Raw genomic sequence first — 23,154 nt, forward strand, 5'->3', positions numbered from 1 at the left:
TATAGCCACAGTCACTCCGACATGCCTTTCATTGTAAATTGTATATATACAAACGAATACAAAAAACTTCAATAGCGCGATGTAGACCTGACAATGTGATTGGTTGTTAAATGTGACGTTGGTGTTACGAGATTTAACGTAATTTGCCTTTACTAGTACCGATTTCAACCATAGTCCGATCGTATTCAAGTTCAAAATACATTTATGTAATTTTATCTTCATGTAAACTTAGTTCATAATGTAAAACCAACAAAACTTAAAGTAAGGTTAAATCAAAAAACAATGTTATCCACTGAAAATAAAGCATAATTTTTATTTAAGTCTATAGTTACATACATACATATGATCGTAAGACTAACAAAGTACGTATGTATTAATACTCTAAACTGTTTATGAAACGTAAATAGTCGAACCTGCTATGCTTTGTCTTTGTCATACTTTGGATATAATATATAAATAAACAAGTGACGGAACATGCGATAACAGGTAGTCGAGTCCGATATGTTGATATGTAATAATCCGATTAAAGAATAAAATAAGAGATTGGTTACTGCTTCTACCTAAGTCATATACGCATCTAAGTTTATGAACATAATACTGATAAGCTTAATGAATGAAAAGTAATGGTAATACAGACTGATTAAACAAAAGATAGGATTTAAACCCTTATTTTTGAAATGATCTATAGGAAAGACGCGAACCTTTTTGCTTTTCACTATCGCAAATTCAAATTATTTTGACAAATAAGTCTATTGAAAAGAATAGTGTATTGAATTTAAGTTAATTACATTTATATATATATATATAATAGTAATAATTTTTTTCTGCATATCAACAACTATTATTCGAAATGACGCTTCTGTTGTGTTAATCACAATGTGTCGAGGTATTTTATTTCAATCAACAATGTCGCTGATATGAGAATTGCATGTTACTTACTGAAAATGATGACGCTGTGTTTATTGTCCTATACCATGATATTATTTAACCAACATTCTAAAAAGGTGAGTTGTGTTTTATTGTATGAAACATTGTTGTTCTTTAATGATTTTATAATAATTTAGTGTAAATAATTAATGCATATAATATGTTAATACATATTATATGCATTGAAGAAGGTTTGTTTTTAAGTTGTTTTCCATAAATGTTCAAAAATATTATAAGTAGTCTTGTCCTTGTATAGTGTGTCACTGACTTTCTTAATTACTCTGTGCCTTTAATTGTATAATAATTATTGTATTGCACTATCGCCCGACCCAAGGCTCCACGGAAGACCAGCGCTGTGCCACCATCAGTGTCAGAGCATATGTCGAGTGGTGTCCTTTTGCAACCACAAACCAAACCCAATGTAACTGATTTTGTACTGTTTAGTATGTAAGCCTCATATTGTATATTTTATTTGGCTGCAATTAATGTCTTTATTTTCTTACTTTCTTTCTTCTTTCAAAAATGTTTAATACTTACGTAGGTAGCACCCGAACTAACGAAAAACGATAGTGTTGATGGTATTTGTCATATATATATATATATACTGAAATAAAAATAAAAAAACATTTTGAACTTAATCGGTAAGTACTCGTGGTAGCGGTCATATTTACACGTGTTGCAAGACTTGCGGTATTATTTGTTAATTCGATACTTTGTCGGCGCTTTGTGAAATACAAGTGGTAATATACTTTGAATATAAATTATGTGCTTCAATTTATAAAAACGATAATATTTATTTAAATTTATAATATTTAGATCTAAAGTTGAATGTCAGAACTTGGTTCTTTAGTCATATATTTATGTTTCGATTTAATATCAACTCATCAAATATTTCATACATACATACATACATACTATCACGCCTGTATCCCATGAAGGGGTAAGCAGAGCACATGAAACTTCTCAAGTTTCAGTGCCACTCTTGAAATCACAAATCAAATATTTCACTATAAAATAATGCGTTTTTATGCAACAATTTCTTTACTATTCTGTATTGCGACGTGAAGCTGCTCGTTATATTTGTTAAGTGAGGAATCTGCAACTTTCAACTTCATTTAAAATGTTAGTAAGTATTTATAACCCTATATATCGAATCTCTTTAAAACTTTGATTTAAGTATTGTTGGTATATTTTTATTCTTTTTTGAAGGTCTGACTCCGAATGTTCAGTATACACGCGCACGCCCTCACCTGAACCGAAGAAGATTGCTACAAAGAATATCAAGAAAAGGAAATCATCCTCAGCTTCAAGGTAATTCATTTATTTTATATTAATTAAAATAATCCTTAGAGTTATATTTAACAGTTCCTGCTAGTCTAGTCGTTAGTGACTCTGTTTTCTAAGCTTGAGGTTACAGGATTTAATCCTGGTAAGGCATATCTGTGTGTTTATCACGTTAATTTATTTCTCAGTTATCTTATTCTCATCTATTTATAACGTTGTCAGTCATAACTATGAACTTGGTTTAGTTTTGTGTCAACATAATTATTATTAATTGACATATATTTAATATTGTTTTTCTTATTTAAGGTCCGAAGTTGAAACAGAAAATCGACGGGTACTACATTCATCCTCACCAACACCTTGCGCGCAAAAGAAAAAAACAACCAAAAAAGCACGAACGTCAACCAGTGAAAATAAGAATGTTGGCTCTAGGTACTACTTATTTTTAGTTGTTTTTAAAATTAAATTACTTTATTGTGATTGTGCAACTATAACATAATGTATTTGCTTGAAATATTGTAATTCTGTTTTATTTTTTCAGTTCTTCCAAAAAATCGCCTGAAACCGATATCTTCAAAATCATAAGAGAAGAAGAGAAGATCACCAGCGAGGGCAGTTCGAAAACCGTCAAGACAACATCATCGTTTACCAGCCGCGTATCGACAGGTTCTAGTCGACGCACTACGATAACAGACGGTAATTTTTTCATTGATTTAAAAGTGTATAACATTAATGATTACCAAAAATCTGAGCCTGAAGAACGTTATAAAAAAGCATTAGCGTCGGTTAAATTGCAATGTCAAGAGAATTCCTCCGAGTGGAATCAAATACAAACGTTCTTAGGTCAAGCCTTTAATATTTTTGGAGAATGTGAACCTGTTTATTATAATAATTATAAAAAAAATTAGTTGAATATTTTCAAATCTCCCACAGTAAGAGAATTCTATTTAAACAAAATTTTGTTATTTTTTATTCAAAGTTGTTGACAAAATCAAGTTATAGTTAACAGCAAAGGTAGATACCTACGTCTATAACTAAATCTCGAATATGGTTTTTGCATTAAGAATATATCGTACGCTTATATAAATAGTTTGTGTACAAAAATAGATACTTAAATATTATAGGTTTTCAATATTTTATGTGCGAAAAAGTTTTAATGAATAAATACAGAAATTAATTTTTGTAAGATAAAAGGTTACTTTCTGTTAAATTTAATAGTACATTACATCAGAGGCCGGGAAAATGAGGATTTCCGGCCAAGTGGGTATATACGGCCGAGCGAGCGTGCGAGCGAGGCCGGATAGGGATACGAGGCCGGGAATCCGTTTTCACGCCGAGGCATGTATAGTGCTTTTCTCAAACATACAATGAAATAAAAAAAAATGCTCTAAAGGACAATATTTTATTTATTAAGTGACAAAATACAAATACACTCAAACGTCAAGTGTGACAAGTATCCAGGTCACACAAAAATTAAAAAAAAAGTGACATGACAGTACTGACAGCTTACTTAAAAAAGTTACTTTGCAGGCCTAGGCCTAAAAAATAATATGAAATTCCTTTACAGTCCTCTCGAGTTGTTGCGCCCAAAAAGCGATACTTCCCAGCCCATTTTAAGGAACGTAAAGACAATATTTCATTGCATGTTTGAGAAAAGAATATTTTCGAATGCGATAATTTAATACTGCGACTTTATTTGATTTATATTTATAGATTTATACTACCATACTTTGCATAGTGTTAACAATTCATTGCATTCTTAATGAGAAGTCAGTCGAGTCAACTGTTTTGATTAATACAACGTATGCTAATAGTAAATAGATGTATTAAATTAGTGTTTGACAAATTACGGTTTCAAAATAGCCTAGTGAGTTTAGCTACATCTTTTGCATTAACATAATTCATTATGCCTTTCTGTGTACCGTGTAGTTCATCTGTAGACAAAAATAAATGGATAGGTCATCTTCGAAGCACTGCACATAAAACAACTGTATGTTCTAACAAATTACTTAATGATGGTGTTGAAGTAGTAGAGTCTGCATTTCGGATGCGCATTGCCACTTATCGTATATCAGCAACCAACGACCAAAGTCTGGCGTCTGTCGATGCGTTTATGAACTCTATTCGAAACAAAATAAAACGGCTTTTAGATAATTCACTTACGAAACATACGTGCGTAAAAGTAAATTTCGAGCTCTTTGGATTGTTTTTAATGTTCAAAGATAATAGTCAATCAATAAAATCATTTGGAACTAAAAATAAAATTTTATACTTAAGTTATGATTTTGAGTCACTGTTTTGCGAAGTTGTTAACTGTCTAAAGAAAAAATTTGAGGAATTTCAAGACCGTGATAGTGGATGGGCTTTTGTTAGTAACTCTCATTTAGAGATCAACATTAACAAGTATCAACCATTACGAGGTTCAAGCTATGTTGACCTGCCAAAGTTCATAAAAAACAAAAAAGCATGTATAAATATACAAAACAACGATCAATGCTGTTTTTTATGGTGTGTAACAGCGGCTTTGCATCCTTCTACAAAACACCCTGAAAGAGTATCATCTTATCCTAATTTTCGAGACGTTTTGAATATTTCTCAAATTTCTTTTCCAGTCACATTTGATGACATAAGAATATTCGAAAAAAATAACCCTATGATTTCATTGACGATTTTTGGTTTGAAAAATAATAAAATTGTTGTGGGCCCCCTTTACAAGTCTAAAGTATCTAGTAATCAGAAATGTAGAAAAAATATAAACCTACTTTTAATAGACGATGGTAGTCACCCACCGCATTATGTTCTAATTAAAGACTTGAGTCGTCTTGTGCGCAGACAAGTAACAAAACATAATAGTAAGATATACTTTTGCGAAACCTGTCTGTTATTTTTTCTCACGCAGGAAGAACTCGCAAATCACTTGTGTACTGGAATAGTTACCGTTTTACCAGAAAAGGGGACAGTAATTAAATTTAAACATTTCGATCGTAAACAGAATGTTCCATTCGTTATATATGCAGATTTTGAATCGTTACTACAACCAACTGAAACTAGTGACTCTGATACTGATACTAGTGATAGTCTTACCCCTAACACTACAACTTTGCATCATCATATACCAGCTGCCTTTGGGTATCATATTGTTTGTAACGCAGATCCGAGTCATAATCGTTATTTCTCTTATCGCGGTACTGATTGCGTCGATAAATTTATTGAGGCAATCTACAAAGATGTTGCTAAAATTTATAAAATTGTGAACAAAAATACCCCAATAATATGTAATGAGAATGACGAGCAAAACTTTTTGAACGCTAAACGTTGTCATATTTGTAACCATTTTCTATTTTCTGATCGGGTTCGAGATCACTGTCACATTACAGGAAGATATCGGGGAGCGGCACATAATATATGTAACTTACAATATAAACGTCCTTGTTTCGTACCTATTTTTTTCACAATCTGTCTGGTTATGATTGCCATCTATTTATCAAAAAATTGGGGGAGGCACCTGGAAACGTCAAAGTTATACCTAAAACCAAAGAAAACTATATTTCTTTTACTAAATTTATCCCTATCGAGAATGAGTATTTTCAGCTTCGTTTTGTAGATTCTTTCAAATTTTTAGATACAAGTTTAGAAAAACTAACTACAACTATGCAGAAATCTGACTTTGTTCATTTACATAAATATTTTTGTAATGATGAGGAGTTTGAATTACTTACACGAAAAGGTGTGTTTCCCTATGAGTATATGAATAAATGGCAATGTTTTGAAGAAAAATACCTGCCAAGTATTGACTGTTTTCATAATTCGCTCACTGATGAGAACATTTCTGTAAAAGATTATAATCATGCGCAAAAAGTATGGCAACAGTTTAAAATTCAAAATTTAGGTGAATATACAGACCTATATTTGCAAACGGATGTTCTTCTGCTAACCGATATTTTTGAAAAGTTTCGCGCTACTTGCAAACAACACTATGACTTGGATCCTGCTTTTTATTTAACTACACCTAGCTTATCATTTGATGCCATGCTTCTGAAAACTGGTATTGAATTAGAGCTTATAGATGACTTTAACATGCTTAAGATGATCCAATCTGGAATAAGAGGGGGAGTCTGTATGACCTCTCTACGATATGCAAAGGCTAATAACATATACTTACCTCACTATGACTCATCCCAGATAGACTCATACCTAATTTATATCGACTGTAATAATTTATATGGTTACAGCATGTGTCAGTATATGCCCCTATCAGACTTTAGGTTTCTAGAAACCAATGAAATAAGTGCTTTAAATATCACTCAAATCCCTGATGACTCGGATTATGGTTTCATTCTAGAAGTTGATATTATTTACCCCAATGATTTACATGATAAACATAATGATTTACCATTTTGTCCCGAAAAATGTGTTCCACCAGGTGGGACGCATTATAAACTGGTACCTAATCTATATGACAAATATTTGTATGTGATTCATTATGTACATTTGAAAACGTGTCTTAAACATGGTTTAAAATTAAAAAAAGTACATAGAGTAATTACGTTCAAACAGTCCCCTTACTTAAAACAATATATTGATATGAATACAAGGCTACGTCAAGAGGCAACGTCTGTCTTTGAACAAGATTTTTGTAAATTGATGAATAACAGTATATTTGGTAAAACTTTAGAAAATACTGAGAAAAGGGTTGATGTGCGCTTAGTTAATCAGTGGACAGACAATGATAACACAACAAAAAAGAAAATCACCGCTGACAGATTAATTGCAAGGCCAAATTTTCACAGTGTATCAGTTTTTACTGAAAATTTGGTGGCAGTTCAATTGAAACCAGATCTAATAATTTTAGATAAACCGATCTACATTGGTTTCGCTGTACTAGAGTTATCTAAAAGTCATATGTATGATTTTCATTATTCAGTATTTAAACGTTTTTATGATACTCGTCTACAAATGTGTTACACGGATACAGATAGTTTTGTTTATTATATACAAACAAAAGACTTTTTTAAAGATTTAAGAATGCATTTTTTAACATATTTCGATACTAGTTGTTACGATATTGATAATAAATTTTTATTACCTGTTCAAAATAAAAAAGTGCCAGGACTTTTTAAGGATGAAATGAAAGGAAAAATGATTAAAGAGTATGTTGGACTTCGTTCTAAAGTGTATTCTATCAAAACAGTTGATAAAATTATTAAAAAAGCTAAGGGTGTGAGAGAACCTGTAGTATGCAAATTTGAGTTTTCTCATTACGTGAAATCATTATTTCAAGGAGATGAAATAAAAAGAAGAAACATATTATTTAAGTCGATTAAGCACAATATATTTACCCAAAGTGTAAATAAAGTCGCCCTTTCAGCTAATGATGATAAGCGTATGATATCTGACAACCAAATAGTGACGAAAGCTTGGGGGCATACCTCAATACTTAATGTTTAATTTGTAATCAATTGTCATGTTTTGTATAAAATAAATTGTACTATATGCAGTCAGAGGTCATTAGTAAATTGAATAGCACATATAATTGAAACAACATTTTGATATTAATTTTATAAATCTATTAAAAACTATAAATATAAGTTGAAGATAATAACTAATTCAATTATATGTCCTAAAAATAAATCTTTCTTCTACTTATTATACTTATTGTGTTTTTATTAACAATATTATTCAGTGATGTCTTATGATAAATAAATATATTATCTTATTATTTTCTTGTTTTCATTTTAATTTACCTTAAACATTTCTATAGATAGTTTATTCATAAACGTGTTCATAAAACAAGTTGTGACTTGTTTAGGTAAAGACATACACACGTGTAAAGTTAAAGCTATCATATAACAGGATTGCGCATTTATATTTTGCTGAACAAACAATAGCTAACCTTTATAAGCGCAAAGTAATTTTTAATTGGTTACATTCGAATAGCATCAACGCGTCTTTATTATCCACTAGCAGACATAGACCTGGTAAGTTGTTTTTTAACTAACTACTTATTAAAATTATATATATATATATATATATATATATATATATATATATATTAAAATTATATATTATATTTTACAAATCAAATAAACATTAAAATTAATTTATTTGTGGTTATATACATTTTTGTTCGTTGTGTAATCTGATTTATCAATATTACATAATTTTTCGTTTTGTCTTAGGTTTTCAAAAAATGGCAGACAGCGAAGACATCCCAATTCCATTTTCGCAATATGCACAAGAGTTTGAGCTACCACAAGAATTTGACGATAGCGACTTATATAAAAAAATTAAAAAGAACATCGAAAACCCTAAAGCCAAGAAACGTAATAAAGTTAACATTCATAATAAAGTAGTGAAAAGGACTCAAGGACACCCACCATCTTTTGTGATAAATAATCATGAGATCAAAGGCAATAAACTGATCAAAATTCAAATAATCAACATAACAGAGGATGTAAGGGATCAAAACGATGAACAGAACGAAAATGTATTACTGAGCGCGCAGTATGTTGCAGGCGATAATTTTGATGAAATTATTGACAGCACAGAGGCTTTAATAAATAAAATTTCAAAAAAAATTTGTGGATACAGTACTAGTTATTAAAGTTGTATTTTAAATATTATATAAGTAATAAATATTATATGAGTAAGTTGTCGTTTTATTTATATCCATACTAACTAATAAGTTTTTCTTATGCAAATTATGTAAAATCTAAGCTAAAAATTAAAAATATAACATTTACTATAAAAAACTTATTAGGTAGTTATCAGTAGTTATATAGAATGGTATAAAAAAACAAATATAATTAATAACAAACATTTATTTTAAGAAACACATTTTGAATACAAATTAAAATTAGATTTGTCGATTGTCTAAATACCATTTTTTTATACATAAAACATTTTTTAATGCACAAGATTTTTTATGATACACACAGAAAAATACATTCATTAGTACAATATTTTTTATACAGTTCTTTTAAATTAGGCACATCTTTTTCACCCAAATCTAAAATAGTGCATTTTGGATATAAATCTTTAATCCATTGAACTTTTTCCAAACCTTTAACGTAGATTGTCTTATCTTTTATATGGTTATCAACAAGTCTTCTAAATTCTCTATAATCAACATAACCTTCGTGCCATAAAATACCTAAATGTTTTTCAATCCATCTTGTCTGCCTCTTTTCACTTTCCGCCAATTTAGAAAAACGAAAAGGGGTTTTATTAAGAAAACTTGAGTGTATTCTAGCGTGCTGTATGCAAATTCTTTGACAATAAATTCATTTTCTTTTGTTTTAAATCCTTGAAGGTCTACAAATATATGCTGCATTACGATACTTTTTTCGTAATATTACTTAAGGGCTTATATTCAAATATACTATCATTTAAAATCAGACAGTAAGCTGCAGTGTTCTTTGGTATATCAGATTCACAATCCAATTCAACTCTCACATCTACCGATCCGGTTTTTAAGGTTTCGTTTTGACGAGAACAGTTGATAACAAATAAAGGAGCTATATCTTTAAAGTCTTGAGGACTTAACAACGGCGCTTGTAGACGGTTATAATAAGACTGCTGAAATTTCGCATACTGCTCGTATAATATAGCAAACTTTCCACCCGAAAAACTAACATCAAAACTTTCGTACGGAAAGTAGACTGAATTCAAAAAAACTTTAACATCTCTCAAATTACAGTGATCAAAATGTGTTATGTCTTTATTAGCGTCATTTTTTCGTCCCGTTTTCAAACCAATTATAATATAACGCGGCTTTTCAATTTGAGATGAAGTTTTGATAGACCAAGAATGTTTTGACGTCTCAGGCAAGAGCGGATATTCATATAAATCCCAAGTCCTAAATGCTATCTGAATGGCACGATCACTTTCCAAACATTTGAGTAAGTTTAATCTTTCTCGATCAGACACTTTAACATGAGGCATGCGCCATACTATTTTAGATATAGTAATATTGTCTATATATTCATTCGCATTTAGTTTAACGCTATTCAAATTAGTATTGGATCTTAAAATAATGAGTTCATGCTTGCAATTAATTATGATTTTGTTGTAATCCTCAGCAAACCCGAGAATCTTGTTTAAGGGTACAGACACGGAAAATGAACCTTGCGTGTTTTTTATGCCTTTGACATCAAATCCCCATAACTTAGACATAGATGCTTCCAGTTCATTCATAGATACAAGAGATTTCATAGTTGTTGTAACTCCTGCGTTTTTAATTTTGTCAATTTCGATTCCATTTAATTCATATCGAATATCTTGAAATAGATGAAGTATGGGGTTGTTTGTAAAAAGAACACTTTTTACCTCGGCTTTTGTTTCTCTATTGAATGCGGTTATAGTACCTTCTATGTATAAAGAACTTGCTGATGGTAGTACATAAAGATCTTGTTGGTTTATAGGTATACGTATTTCATCGTTGAAATTAAAACTTGTTACGTACGGCTTATATGAATGATATTCAAAGCTCTCGATAGAATTATCAAAGACAAAAGGTTCTGTTAAGTTTAATATACTCATTTTAATAGCCGTAAGCTTTGGAGGAATTGCTTATTTTGTTTCGTAAGTTTCACTTTAGGTCTTCTTTTTATGATTGCAGGATGAGTACTGATAGTTTTTTTAAGAGAGATTGAAGTTTTATTGAAGTCTATCATTTTTTCCTTAGATGTAAGTATATCTGAATTTCTTCACCTCGTAAATTAACTAGATTATTTTTAACGTCTAAAATTCTTATCGTAATTGTATTTAAGCTGTTTTGGGTTATAGGGAAATAAATAACGTTTTTTGGTGTTTCTATAATCCGATAACCAGGTGCCACATTTGGTACAAACTCGTGAATTATATGACTAGGTTTTCCGTTAACAAATGAACCGCTCACTATGTCACATTCAATGCGTACTATAGTTGTCGACAGAATGGAAACAGGATAAGGGGATTCGGTTAATATATTAGCTTGAATGGATTCTGAACCGAAGCCAAGTAAATTACCGATAGAGCCTTCTTTGTTGAAATGAATATTTTCAGAGCATAAAATAGATGTTTTTAAGGTATTATTATTGCATGTTAATGCAAAAGAGCATCCTTCAATATGTTCTTTAAGGTAATCGTCAATATCTTGAAGTTCATATGATCCTTCAGGAATTTTAATTACTTTGTTTTTACCATAATATAACTTATTATTTCTGTTGTCTATGTTGGGTATAGAATTGAAAGTTGACATATACAATAGCCCACACTCATATTCACCATCCAGTTGAAGAGCTGGTGAATAGTTTGTTAACAGAGTGGAAGATGTTCCAGTTATAGACAAAGTGAAAGACATTGTGAGAATGATAAACTGTTTATTGTGCGATGATATTTAAACGGTTATACCAATATTGTTTTAAGTATTTTAGACATAAATGACCACAATTGACAGTGTTAAACTTTTGGTACGTGTCATAATTATAGTAAATATCATATTTTTTTAAATACCTCTTTAATTCTAGCGGAGGTGGAAGGTCTCCATAACTATTAAAATATTCACAATAATTATTATCTTTTACATAGGCTACCCAGTGTGTACCATTGTTTTTAGAACTGTCCAAATTAACAATTCCACATTCTACTTTTTAGGACTCTTTGGTAAACTGTCTCTCATATAAACTCCTCGAAAATATGGAATATCAGATGAGTGTTTTAAAATATCAATATTTGAAAGAGCGCGCCTGGGTAACCTCTCATTTAGTTTTTTGAAATTTTCAAACATAATCCTTTGCCATTTTTATATGGTTTAATGTGTAAGCCTTTTCCTAATGCAATAGATTCCATCATCTTGTTATGTCGCTCTGATTCCGCTAAATTTTTTCTGGCGGCTTTGTAATCACCTACAGCTTTAGCAATTCCGGCAGCTCCTCCTGCTAATGATCCCAGCGCAGACAGACCGGCAAAAATAGGTATCAGCGGTAAGAAGCCTCCAGTTTTTGGAATTGGTATAATACGAGGTACCCGTACCTTGGAATTGGTATTGAAAATTTTTGTCGCAGCAATAAGAGCTCGATCAATTATATTACGTTTTGTTTTTGGTTTCTTTTTTAATTCAGTGCGTATCTTGGACACAAAACGTTTAAAAGGTTTTATACCCGCACCGGCCTTTATTTTCGATTTCATCACTTTGCTAACTAACCATGAAGCAATTTTTTCTCCTCTCCCTGCATCTTTCGACTTTCTTCTTTGTTTCGCCATTTCGTATAGTTCTAAATCAGCACGATGTCTACCAGCTAAATCAGAATAATTATCATATGCTATGTCGTGTTTCATACACGCATTATCTAGCGCATTAATTCCTTTATCACCTCTTTGTAACCTTTTGCGCAATTTCGTTCCCGGACCACAATAGTTATAACCAGGTAAGTGTAATTCGAAGGGCAAATTATTAATAGCGCTGTTTAAGAGTCCTCTCCCTTTCATATCCCGTAAGATAATAACACTATCATTAAAAGGATATTATATAAATAACATTAAACAATGGCACTTTTATCAATCCAACTGTTTTCGCTATCATCAAGGCCTAACCATTTAACATACAACTTTCTACCCTTTTTTAATAACCTTTTCTACAAGGTAAACGTTTGGATGGTTGGTTTTCAGAAGTTCTTCTTCGTAAAATGTACCGAGTATAGTGTTTTTATGCTGGTCTTGAACGTGATACGTAACAGGTTGAGTGCGATTCACATGAGTAATAGTGAAAAGTTCTGTTGACCAATTAGGTGTGTAACCTTTGTGAAAGGCATTTTTATACTTACTAATGCGTACACAATCTCCTTTATTAAATTTGTTCAATTTATAAGACAAAGTGGCTTGTGATCTTTTAATATTTTTTAATACTTGCATTTCATTATCAACATTTACATCAATAGGTTTCATTTTTGTTGTGCGATGTACGGTCTGATTATACGATTTTACTACATCGTCTAATGGCTTACCAACCCATTTATAGTTACCAACTAAACTGAAATGTTTGTAGAGTTTAAACTTAATGGTCTTTATCAGCCTTTCAACGATAGATGCCTTTTTAATTGAATAAGTTGAGTAATGATTTACGTTTAATGATTTTAAATAGAAATCAAATTCATGATTGTAGAATTCTTTTCCTAGATCAGTTTGTAAGTTATTAGGTCTCCGTTTAGATGTTTTGATTATTAGTTCGAATGCATTTTTGACTACTGTTTTAGTTTTAGACTTAATAGGTGTACACCATGCATACTTTGAAAATGTGTCAATAACGACTAAAATATATTTATATCCTCTGTTAACAGTATGAAGCTTTTGTAAATCTATCAAATCAGCTTGCCATAAATCATCAATTTCTTTTAGTACAACCGATCGTCGCTTAAAATTTCTTCGCGCTGACCGGTGGATCTCGTTCACTATTTGTTGTTTTGCCATTATTTTTTTTTTTTAAATATCATCTACCTCCTTCTTCGTGTAAAAGTTCAGTTTTAACTGAGTTACGAGTTGGTGAATTTGATTATTTATTGTGTTAAACAAAGAGTCTATATACTTCTTTTCGTACATGTTTTGAATGTATTCATCAACGTACTGTTTGTTAACTGCATCATCGGAAGATAATGGTTTAACAACTCCTTTTAATCTAACAGTTTTTAGATCAAAATTTCCTGCTTCTGTTCGAAGCAAAGCTTTGTACTTGAGCTCAGAGATTTCATCAGTACGCAAACGTTTATGAACATGGTGTCCGAATTTGTCTAAATTAATTTTTTACTTGAAAGTCAAACTTCGACTGATTAGAAAGGTAAGAGTATTCACTTATATATTATTTATCAAGCCTGCTTCACGTAATTCTTCAATTATGGATATGATTTCGTTATCTAACCCAGTATTACCAGCGTCTCGCGATGCCATAAGCAGTTTTAATCTGTCTACTAATTCGTTTGGATCATCCCAATATACATATGAAATATCTCTTTTTACTTTTTTCATTGATGGTAAACCTTCACCGGATACACATAATTCTTCACTTACTGTGCGTTGTTTGGATAATTTGAAAAGGGGTTTTATAACGTTTAAATATTTCATACCCTTGTTGCTTTTTATGGGTTTATTTGGATCAAAGTCACGTCTATGTGCATTCGTTTTCAATAACAATGTTTTATACAATCGTTTATCATCTTCAGTTACTAGTTTTAAGTCAGGTACTTTCTTAAACAACAAATCATTTAAGCCTCGTGTTAAAAAATAGCTTTCTCCACCTATTACGAGTTTGTCATCATTAACAGAAATTGGGTAAGATCCAAGCATTAGCTTTCCGCGCTCATTTCGTACACCGAATGGAATATTCATGATAAAATATTGTTTTTGCCAAGCAGGATCATCGCGAGGAGAATAAAACGAGTCTGACGTTCTAAATGATACATTATTTGTTGTATCAGAATCACTTTGGTTCCCACTTCTTTGAGATGAAGAATCACTATATTCACTATCATTTAATTCATTTTCACTATAATTTGGTTCAGATTCAAATGACTTTCTCAGCATTGTTTTATTATCCAAACTTTCTTTCATCCCATCTTCTGAAGGACTATATTTCAAAGTTTTTACCGACTTATTCCATTTAAACCTATCGTTATCGAAATCTGAGGCACTAATATTAAGATTGTTATCATTACTACTATGTTTTTTTGCCATTTCACCAAGTGGGTCTGTGATTGGTTTTAGCATTGCTTCCAACATCATATTATCGTTTGTTTTAACATCACGAATGCGTTTAACTTTTTTTCTTACTGCTTCAGCAGATTTGAGTACTTTATGTTTAAATATTTTTTCTTCGTTAATTTTATGTTCCATGTCTGAACTGGATGGTTTCATTTTCAACAATAAGTTTTTAATGTAATACTATCCTTTATATATCAAGTTAATCTAGAATTATAAATGTATCAAATCCTTTTCTATAACATCCTGAATTTCTATTACAATCTTTATTTATGACTAAGTAATCAAACGGTATCTTCCATACTTGTGCACACATTTCACGAAATTGAGACCATGACATATCACTTCCTACATGTTCATCATAAACATGCTTTAAATTAATATCATCCTGTTTAAAAAGAATGATTAAGTTAGCATTATCTCTTATTAATTGTTTAGGTATTTTACTATACGTTTGATTCAGATAAAAGCTATCTATATTTTTATGTCTTCCCATTGCGAAGTAATCTCGTATATTATTTTGATTTTCACACGCAACATCATCAAATATTATAATGGAATTCATGTTTGCTATATGAGGACTTAAGATTTCATCATTTACACTATATTTTTTAAATGAAACTGAAGGAACTAGTTTTAAAACTTGCTCAAGAAATTGGTACATTGGTTGAAATAAGGTTTTAGAGTATACATAAACATTTTCAAAGCGTAGGCCTTGTTCATGTAGCAGCAAACCAACAATTAAATTTGTTTTTCCACAGTTGGATGGGCCGCATATTATACAGCGTATGGTGTCAGGTAAAAGTGAGCCATGTCGAAAATAGCGTTTCTTGGACAAAGAACAAACAGCATCCAACTGCAATTTCTGAGACTGTTTTACAAACTTCATATTATCAATAGACACGTGCAACTAACTTGAAAGACAATATGCCAGTAGTATATTTTAATAAGCTTTAGAGTATATATTTTATCCCAACGTTGCAAATGATGGTTATATACTGAGAGTTTCTGAACCACGCACGTAGCTATATATTGGGAGTGTCTGGACCACGACTGCGACAGCGAGCGAAGCGAAGCTGGAGCATTAGGAGTGGGCCAGAACTCCCAATATATAGCTACTTACGGTTACTGAGATTATCCGCGGACGGACGGACGGACGGACGGACGGACGGACGCAGACATCTTTAAACTATTTTTTTTTAATATGTTGAGTATCAAGACTTGGAGGACGATTATTTTTATCTGGGCCAAAATCAAATGCTGCCATCCTATCATTAAAATTTTGCAGAGTAAATATAGCTTTAAAACGTCAACATAATTCGATATAATGAAAGACATGTCATATTGGCACACGCCTTCTAATAAATCATGCATAATGTCAACTCCTACGTGGTCTATTATAGAAAAACCATGTATATCATGCCATACACATTCACCTTTTATGCCTGTAGAAGACAAATCATTCGAATTTAAATCTTCTGTATATTGTTCAAATGTTCTAAGAAGTGACTGGTCACATTCGATTGATTTTTTAAGTTCTGTAAAGAAGACGAGACGGTTATATTCACAAAATTTTATTAAGGGAATTACTACTTTCAAAATATCGAAAGAGGACAAGGCGTCCACTCGGATGGCCGAGGTAGGATGCCTGAGTAGGTTCGCACTGTCGCGGGTGCCGCGGTAGTACCAGGGAGCTCTGTCCGTCACGGATGGCCGCGGTGGACTGAATGCCGGGCGCTGCGACGGCTGTCTTTTATAGGGGCGCGGCGTGTGAGTGTGTGCCGCCTCGACGCTCCGTTAGGTGTGTGCGTGAGTTGTTTGTGATTCCCGGCGCGGGCGCGTTGCTAGAGTCTTAGGCACTACATCCTCCCCTCTGGATCCGATGGCGGCCCGACGAGGATACAGTATTATGGCTTCCTTCGGCCTCGAAGTTGTCTGGTCACGGGCGCGGAGGCAGCAGTCTTCCGTGGGCGTCCTCGTTTGCGTATTGCCTGTACAGGTTTTGGCAGGTCATCATTTGGACCGTGATAGGGTTCCAGAGCTGATGCATGGTATATCCCCAAATCAGTATCAAGATTGTCGGGTGCGACAAGCTGGTAAGACGATGGACCGTGTTGTTTACCGACAGCATATGGTCCGTCTCGACGTGGTGCGAATTTTGCGCTTATTCCTTGGGCTGCTCGGCTGATGGGATGAGTTTTTACCAACACCAGGGAGCCTGCGGGGTATGGTATCCCGCGTCTTCGAGCTTTATCCCCGTAATCTTTCCTGGACTCTTCCTTCTCTTCTTGTATCTCTCGTGCTCTTTTTAGCGTTTCTGACAAGAGAATCAATTTTGGAGTGATCTCTGCAACAAAATTATCATTGAGGATGATTTCTCTCAGATCGTTAGATGTATCATCAGCCGTTCTAAGTTCGCGTCCAAAGGTTAAGTAAGCCGGAGTATATCCGGTAGAGGTCTGTTGAGCCGTATTCATGGCGAAACGGATTATTGGAAGTTTCTCGGCCCATTTACTGTGATCATCTTGCACTAGAATGCTGAGCTGAGTTTTCAGATCACGATTTCTTCTTTCGACCGGATTCGCCTCCGGGTGATATACCGGAGTAAAATTGTGTTTGATACCGAGGCAGTAGACGACTTGCTGCATCACGGAGCTCACAAATTGAGGGCCATTATCGCTAATTAATCTCCGTGGCATGCCGTATCTCAGAAAGATCTCATTTATTAAGGTGGTTGCACACGCTTCGGCAGTCGCTGTTTTTAGGGCAAACAATTCAACCCATCTGCTCGCTATGTCTTCCACTATAAATATACATGTTTCCCCATTGGAAGTGGGGGGTAGTGGCCCGAAGAGATCAAATGAAAGAGCTTCAAACCTTTTCGCGGTTGCGGTAGTCTGAAGTAATCCGGCGGGTTTCATATTAGAGGGCTTAAACCGCTGACACTGGATACAATTTCGGACGTAACTATCAATATACTTGCGCATTCCTTTCCAGTAGTAGCGCTGCGATATTCTTTGGAATGTTTTGTCAGATCCGTAATGTCCTGAAGTCGGTTCGTCGTGATAGACAGCCAAGAGGTTAGCCCATTCGTGCTCAGGGACTACTAGTTGGGCAGTTTCAGCATCTGAACTGGGATTGTGCCGATAGAGTATGGCGTTATTCGTCAGATAGCCCTTGTTGCTCCAATACGCTGCGTTTTCATACTGTGTTGGGTCTTCCATAGAGGCGATTATTTTACGTAAGAATGGATCTTTTAGTTGCTCGTCCCTGATATCCTTTGGGTCTCGGGTAGGCATGTCTACAGCGATAGAACACACGCCACACGTTTCACTCGTTTGCTCACCACAGGTTGGCCTTGATAATGTATCAGCTACTACATTAGTCTTGCCGGGGACATACTTGATTGTAATGTCAAAAGCCTGTATCTGTAATGCCCATCTGGCCAGTCTGCCCGTCGGTGATTTAAGCTGCATTAACCAACGTAAGGCCTGGTGATCGGTGACGACGGTAATGGGTAATCCTTCTATGTAGCCACGGTATTTCTGCAGGGCCCATACTACAGCCAACGCTTCCTTCTCTGTGGTTGAATAATTGCGTTCCGGAGAAGTGAGTAGTCGACTAGCATACTCTACCACATATTCTTCGCTTCCCTCCCCTGGACTAAAGCCGCTCCGAGCGCGTAGTTACTGGCATCAGTCTTCAGTATGTAGGGCTTAGTGTGGTCAGCTTGACGTAATATTGGGGAGGAAGTCAACCTATGCTTCAGTTCCGTAAAGGCATTTTCCTGCTCTTCAGTCCAGGTCCAAGCAGCTGACTTCTTTGTCAGTCTGGTGAGTGGTTCAGCCACAGTTGCAAAGTTTTCTATAAAACGTCGATACCATGAACATGTCTGTAGAAATGTGACCAGGTGTGTCAAGTTCTTTGGAGATGGCAGATTAGTAATGGTGGTAACTTTCTCAGGATCAGCTTTTAGGCCTTCAGGTGTGATCAAGTGCCCTAAATACTTGATTGAAGAAGCGAAGAATCTGCACTTATCCTTGTTGATAGTGAGATTATATTCTCTCATTCGCTGGAATATTTTCCTGAGGTCTGCCAGGTGAGTTTGAAATGTCGTGGAGAAGACTATTAGATCGTCTAAGTACCCAAGCATCTTGATTCCTTCTAGGCTCACTCTGAACCTGTCTATCATCCTTTGAAACGTGGCAGGCGCGTTACGCAGGCCAAATGGCATACGTATATATCTATATATACCAAAGGGCGTTATGAAGCTTGTCTTGTCTCTATCCGCTTCCGCGACCAACACTTGCCAGTATCCAGCCTTTAGGTCTAGGGCACTCATGTATGGCGTAGGCTTGGCTTCATGGAGTAAGTCATCGATGCGGGGTATAGGATATGAATCAGGTACAGTTATAGCATTCAAGCGCCGGTAATCCACGCAGATCCTGACTTCGCCATTCTTTTTGGGTACCATGACAACTGGTGAGGCCCAAGGAGATGAACATGGTTCTATGATGCCTCCTTGAAGCATTTTATCTATTTCAGCTTTAAGGATTTCTCTTCGTGGTGGAGACAATCTGTAAGGTGGTGAAGCTATAGGAGGGTGATCTTTTGTGATGATACGATGTTCCACGTCGACTACAGCTTCGCCCTTTGAAGTAAAGACGTCTTCGTATTCCAGTAGAAGGTCCTCGAATGCCTTTTGCTGGTTTTCAGGTAAGTCTTCAGGTATGTGTACATCGACGGCGTCAATTCCGACGTCCCAGTCAAGTTCTCCATCAAACAAGCCTTGCTCACGTAGCGTCAGTTCAACGGCCTGAGAATGAACATTTATTTGTGCATCACGAATCATGTAGTCCAGATCTGGGGAGCTGGCCTCGTAGAACCGTGACTTCTTGGGTGACGGGGATTTTATGGGAATCAAGTTCCAATCAGGTGTTCTCGGGGCTATAATGGTCCTTTCTACGGGTGTTTCGGTTGTCATCATAAAGCCTGATACCTCTGTTCCCTTATCTGCTGGCTCTGGTAATGATGGTGATGAACACGACGGCAAGGATGGTGAAGCGCAAACGTTTCCTGGCAGCGTAGATGATGAATTCCAGGTCAAAACGGATACAGGTGATTGCATTTGGAACTCTTCCATTGAAGGCTGTTTGAAGGTGGCAAACCCCTCGTCGTATAGGTCGTAGTCCTCTTCTGGCCGCTCAATGAAGGACATCGTGAATTGAGGTAAGTTGATCAGTATCCCTGCATCTTGGATGTAGCCAACGCCAAGTAAGGTTTGGTTCTTTTTGCAACCGGGCAAAACGACGAAAGTGGTGTACGTTGTTTTCCCATAAAGTTCCACGGGGGCTCTGACTATTTCAACGTTCTGACGCTTGCCAATGCCGTCCGCGAGAGTTATCTTCATTCTCTGTTGCTGGAAGACGTACCCCTTCTTTCGTAACTTCGTGGCCAGTTGGTATGACGCAACGCTAGACTTGGCGCAGCAGTCGAGCTTAGCGCACTCTTCGATATCGCCGATCTTCGTAAACACCATAGGTCGGGGCCTTACATCCAGCTGAATATCGATGGAACATGCACCAGTTTCCACCGGCCTCTTTTTGTTGCAGGTGGAGCACTTGAATCTCACCACTCCCGGGGCTCCGCAGCCATAGCAGTAGAATCGGGGCTGCGAAGGTGATGGAGCCTGAGTCACCGCTTCCTGTTTCGGTACAGCCATCGCTCCAAGTGCCTTTTGTCTCCGCCTGCACGACGCCATGTCATGTCCTATAGCACGGCAGAATTCACAGCGCTCTTTTCCCCGAGCGAATCTTTCACGCTTCGATTCGCTCGCACTGGTAGTCAGAGGTTCATTTCGCTCCTTCATTATGTTTTCTGCGGCTCTTGCCAGCTGTACCAGGTTATCAAAAGAGCTGACGGCTGACCTAGGTACGGCAGACCTCATATCCAGGCGAAGAAGTCCATACACCATGTCCAGCTGACGGATCTCGGGTATCTTCGGGGTTGGCAGTTGGGCGAACAAGACTCGCTTCTGAGCCACAAACGTTTCTGTGAGCATAGATTTAGATTGTTCGTTGCTCATTATTTCCCGTAGTAGCTGGTAAGCTTCCTTTCTGGGCGCAAATGCAGCGTGCAGCCTCTCCTTAAAGCCTTCCCAGGTCTCGACTTCGTGTTTGATGCCTTGCCACCAGATGCCTGCTTCTCCCACCAGGATTAAGGGTAACCCCATTATTGCCTCTTTCTCCGGGATCTTCTCCACCATTATATATGTGTCTACTGCCGAAAGGAACCTTGTCACCACACCAACATCCTTGGTTCCATCATAATGGTGAATGCAGCTTGCTAATGTGGAGTGGCGTGATGATGACGATGACGACAGTGTAGAAATCAGCCGAGTAAACTGGTCTTCGCTAAAGGACGCCATAGTTTCTTTTTTTGTTTTTACGTATCTTGTTGTGACACGCCCTGCCTTCGTGACGAATCTTGCGCGTGGAGGAACGTGCCGCTCGTTGGACGCCAGTGTAAAGAAGACGAGACGGTTATATTCACAAAATTTTATTAAGGGAATTACTACTTTCAAAATATCGAAAGAGGACAAGGCGTCCACTCGGATGGCCGAGGTAGGATGCCTGAGTAGGTTCGCACTGTCGCGGGTGCCGCGGTAGTACCAGGGAGCTCTGTCCGTCACGGATGGCCGCGGTGGACTGAATGCCGGGCGCTGCGACGGCTGTCTTTTATAGGGGCGCGGCGTGTGAGTGTGTGCCGCCTCGACGCTCCGTTAGGTGTGCGCGTGAGTTGTTTGTGATTCCCGGCGCGGGCGCGTTGTTAGAGTCTTAGGCACTACAGTTCGTTATTTTTAATCTTACAAATTCGACATGCATAGTTTGCTGAAAAACATTCTACTCGACCTAAAATAGAATGCAAGCCTAAGTTATCGCCTAATATTACTGCTAGTTCAAAAAAAATTTATCATCCCCTTCTGGCTTATCAATAACTATCCCATGTTCTTTTAAAAAAATTAACTCCGCGATAAGAGGTGCGAAAGTTACCCGGTTCCCGAAAGTCTGTCTATCCGAAGAATGGAATATATAGTAATGTTAAAAAAATATGACGTAAGCTAGACATTTGATGAGATGATAAACACATAATAGTAACATAAACTGCGCCAAGCTTATGTATTCCTGAATGACTTCCAAGGGGATTACCTATTTCGTAATCATCAAAATAAAGTGCCAGTGGTAACACATTGCGGCCATTATGAGACAATATCTTTTTTTGCCACTTGTTGAAGGACCTGCGGATACGAAGTTCCTAACGAACTATTGTAATAAAATAAAACAAAACGGAAAATAAAATTATGGAGATTGATGGGGAGCCAAACTCGCCGATGTTGTCGTCTCGAGAGTTTATCGGGTGGCCACCCTTGCAAAGCTTGGTTCTCTCTTTCCTTGCACTGCACACTCGCGAATCGTTCTATTATAATATAATTAATTAATAACTTAATTCGTTGCGGATATTTTTATTCACCATTGGCAACGACTTTCTTTTTTGCGGATTGACACTTGACGTATTTTATATTTTTTAAGAAGTTTGGCAAAGAGGCGGGTGACATGACAATTAAAAATGAGGTTGAACCTATCATAAGGAAGAGCGAGCGGGATGGACGATATGAATGATAATGAATGAAAAAGGCGCGAACATTTCTCCCCGGCTTTAAAGGGTTCCTTTAAAGGAAAGAAGTACTAAATAAAATAAATAAATAATGACCCTTTTCTTCGAGTAAAATAATAGCGAAAAAAAATAATATTATTCTAACATAATACCCATTCCATTACTGATTAGGCAAAGGACACAACCGCACGACAGGACGGACGAAACTTCCTTTACTTGTCCTGACAGTAACAACGCGGGTTGAGCCATCCTTTGAAGGATGCACTGCGTCTACAACACCCAATGGCCATGAGAATGGCGGCGCATTATCTACTTTAATGACGACTACTGTGCCAATTGCAATGGGAACTGATGGCGTTGTCCATTTAGCTCGAGATTGCAACTGATGCAGATACTCTGCTCGCCATCGTTGCCAGAAAGACTGCACTATCCTATCTAGGAGGGCATGTCGTTCACGTAAGTTACCTGACTCGACCAATGGAGTAGGTAACGACAACAGTGGAGCAGTATGGAGAAAATGAGCAGGAGTAAGAGCTGATG

General features: G+C 35.8%; 2 protein-coding genes across 2 annotated transcripts; one reads left to right on the forward strand and one right to left on the reverse strand.

Moving 5' to 3' along the window:
- Nucleotides 1–2,025: 2,025 nt before the first annotated feature.
- LOC125236025 lies at nucleotides 2,026–8,855 on the forward strand. Its single transcript, XM_048142709.1, has 5 exons — nucleotides 2,026–2,049; nucleotides 2,137–2,238; nucleotides 2,518–2,643; nucleotides 2,753–2,907; nucleotides 8,391–8,855. Coding segments are annotated over exons 1-5 (810 nt in total). The 5' UTR covers nucleotides 2,026–2,047; the 3' UTR covers nucleotides 8,816–8,855.
- A 9,716-nt stretch (nucleotides 8,856–18,571) lies between these two features.
- On the reverse strand, nucleotides 18,572–21,367 carry LOC125236128. The gene has a single exon (XM_048142826.1). It carries the CDS (start codon nucleotides 21,365–21,367, stop codon nucleotides 18,572–18,574), a length of 2,796 nt encoding a protein of 931 aa, XP_047998783.1.
- Between the last annotated feature and the right edge of the window lie 1,787 nt (nucleotides 21,368–23,154).

Source organism: Leguminivora glycinivorella, chromosome 18 (assembly GCF_023078275.1).
Source record: "Leguminivora glycinivorella isolate SPB_JAAS2020 chromosome 18, LegGlyc_1.1, whole genome shotgun sequence".
NCBI classification, from domain to species: domain Eukaryota; kingdom Metazoa; phylum Arthropoda; class Insecta; order Lepidoptera; family Tortricidae; genus Leguminivora; species Leguminivora glycinivorella.